The sequence below is a fragment of the Rattus norvegicus genome, chromosome 3, assembly GCF_036323735.1.
Source record: "Rattus norvegicus strain BN/NHsdMcwi chromosome 3, GRCr8, whole genome shotgun sequence".
Taxonomy (NCBI): Eukaryota; Metazoa; Chordata; class Mammalia; order Rodentia; family Muridae; genus Rattus; species Rattus norvegicus.
In genome coordinates, this window is record NC_086021.1 from 93,966,272 (window position 1) to 93,967,430 (window position 1,159).

At 37.8% G+C, this 1,159-nt stretch overlaps 1 protein-coding gene across 1 annotated transcript; it reads left to right on the forward strand.

The window, feature by feature from the left end:
- The first annotated feature begins 226 nt into the window (after positions 1-226).
- Or5d35 (olfactory receptor family 5 subfamily D member 35) lies at positions 227-1,159 on the forward strand. Its single transcript, XM_006234493.1, has one exon. The coding sequence runs from the start codon at positions 227-229 to the stop codon at positions 1,157-1,159; it is 933 nt and encodes a 310-aa protein (XP_006234555.1).

Sequence of the window (1,159 nt, forward strand, 5' to 3'; positions counted from 1 at the left end):
GCAGTCTAGCATAAATTTAAGTAAGTAATTGTATTGCCTTTAAGAAGCTGTAAAAATGGTTTAGAATTTCTAAAATGTGTGATTTGTAGTTTCTCTGGCATACCAAAATCCAGATGTTCAAAGAGTAATTTTCTTTTAAAATCAAGAACTATAACAAATTCCTTTTTCTTCATTCTCTGTTTTATTTACCTTTAGAATAAACTACATATTCTGGAGAAGACAAGACATGTTACTAATATATGGGAATAACAGTGGGCCAATGTTCATCCTATTGGGCTTCTCAGATTACCCAGAATTAGCGGTCACTTTCTTCTTGGTGCTTCTCACCATCTACAACATCACTGTTGTAGGGAATATTGGCATGATTGTCATAATCAGAATTAACCCTAAACTGCACACCCCCATGTACTTCTTCCTCAGCCACCTCTCCTTTGTGGATTTCTGTTATTCCTCCATCATTTCCCCCAACATGCTCGTGAATCTTTTTGTAAAAGACAGAACTATCTCACTTTTAGAATGTATAGTACAATATTTTTTCTTTGCTATCTTTGTGGTAACTGAATCCATTTTATTAGCGGTTATGGCCTATGACCGATTTGTGGCAATCTGCAGACCACTGCTCTACACAGTAGCCATGTCTCAGAAACTCTGCATCACTCTAGTGGTGGGATCATATGTATGGGGACTCACATGTTCCTTGACAATGACATGTTCTATTATCCAGTTATCTTTTGTTGGTTTCAACATAATTGATCATTTCTTTTGTGAGTTCTCCTCACTTCTAGTCCTTTCATTATCTGACACTCATGTAAATCAAATACTTCTGTTCTCACTTTCCACTATGAATGCTGTTAGCACTCTTCTCATCATCCTCCTGTCATATGTGTTCATCCTTCTCACCATACTCAAGGTGCAATCATCCACGGGCCGCCGAAAGGCTTTCTCTACATGTGCTTCACACCTGACTACCATCACCATCTTCTATGGTACTATCCAGTTTCTGTATTCTGTACCCAACTCAAAGACCTCCCAGCTTACATTCAAAGTGGCCTCTTTGTTTTATACCCTGGTGATCCCCATGCTCAACCCTCTGATTTACAGTCTGAGGAATAAAGATGTGAAGGATACAATCAGAAAAATCATTAGATTAAAATTATAG

Excerpts from the sequence above, each read along its gene's own strand:
- Or5d35 (XM_006234493.1), top strand. The coding sequence starts at position 227 with ATGTTACTAATATATGGGAATAACAGTGGGCCAATGTTCATCCTATTG.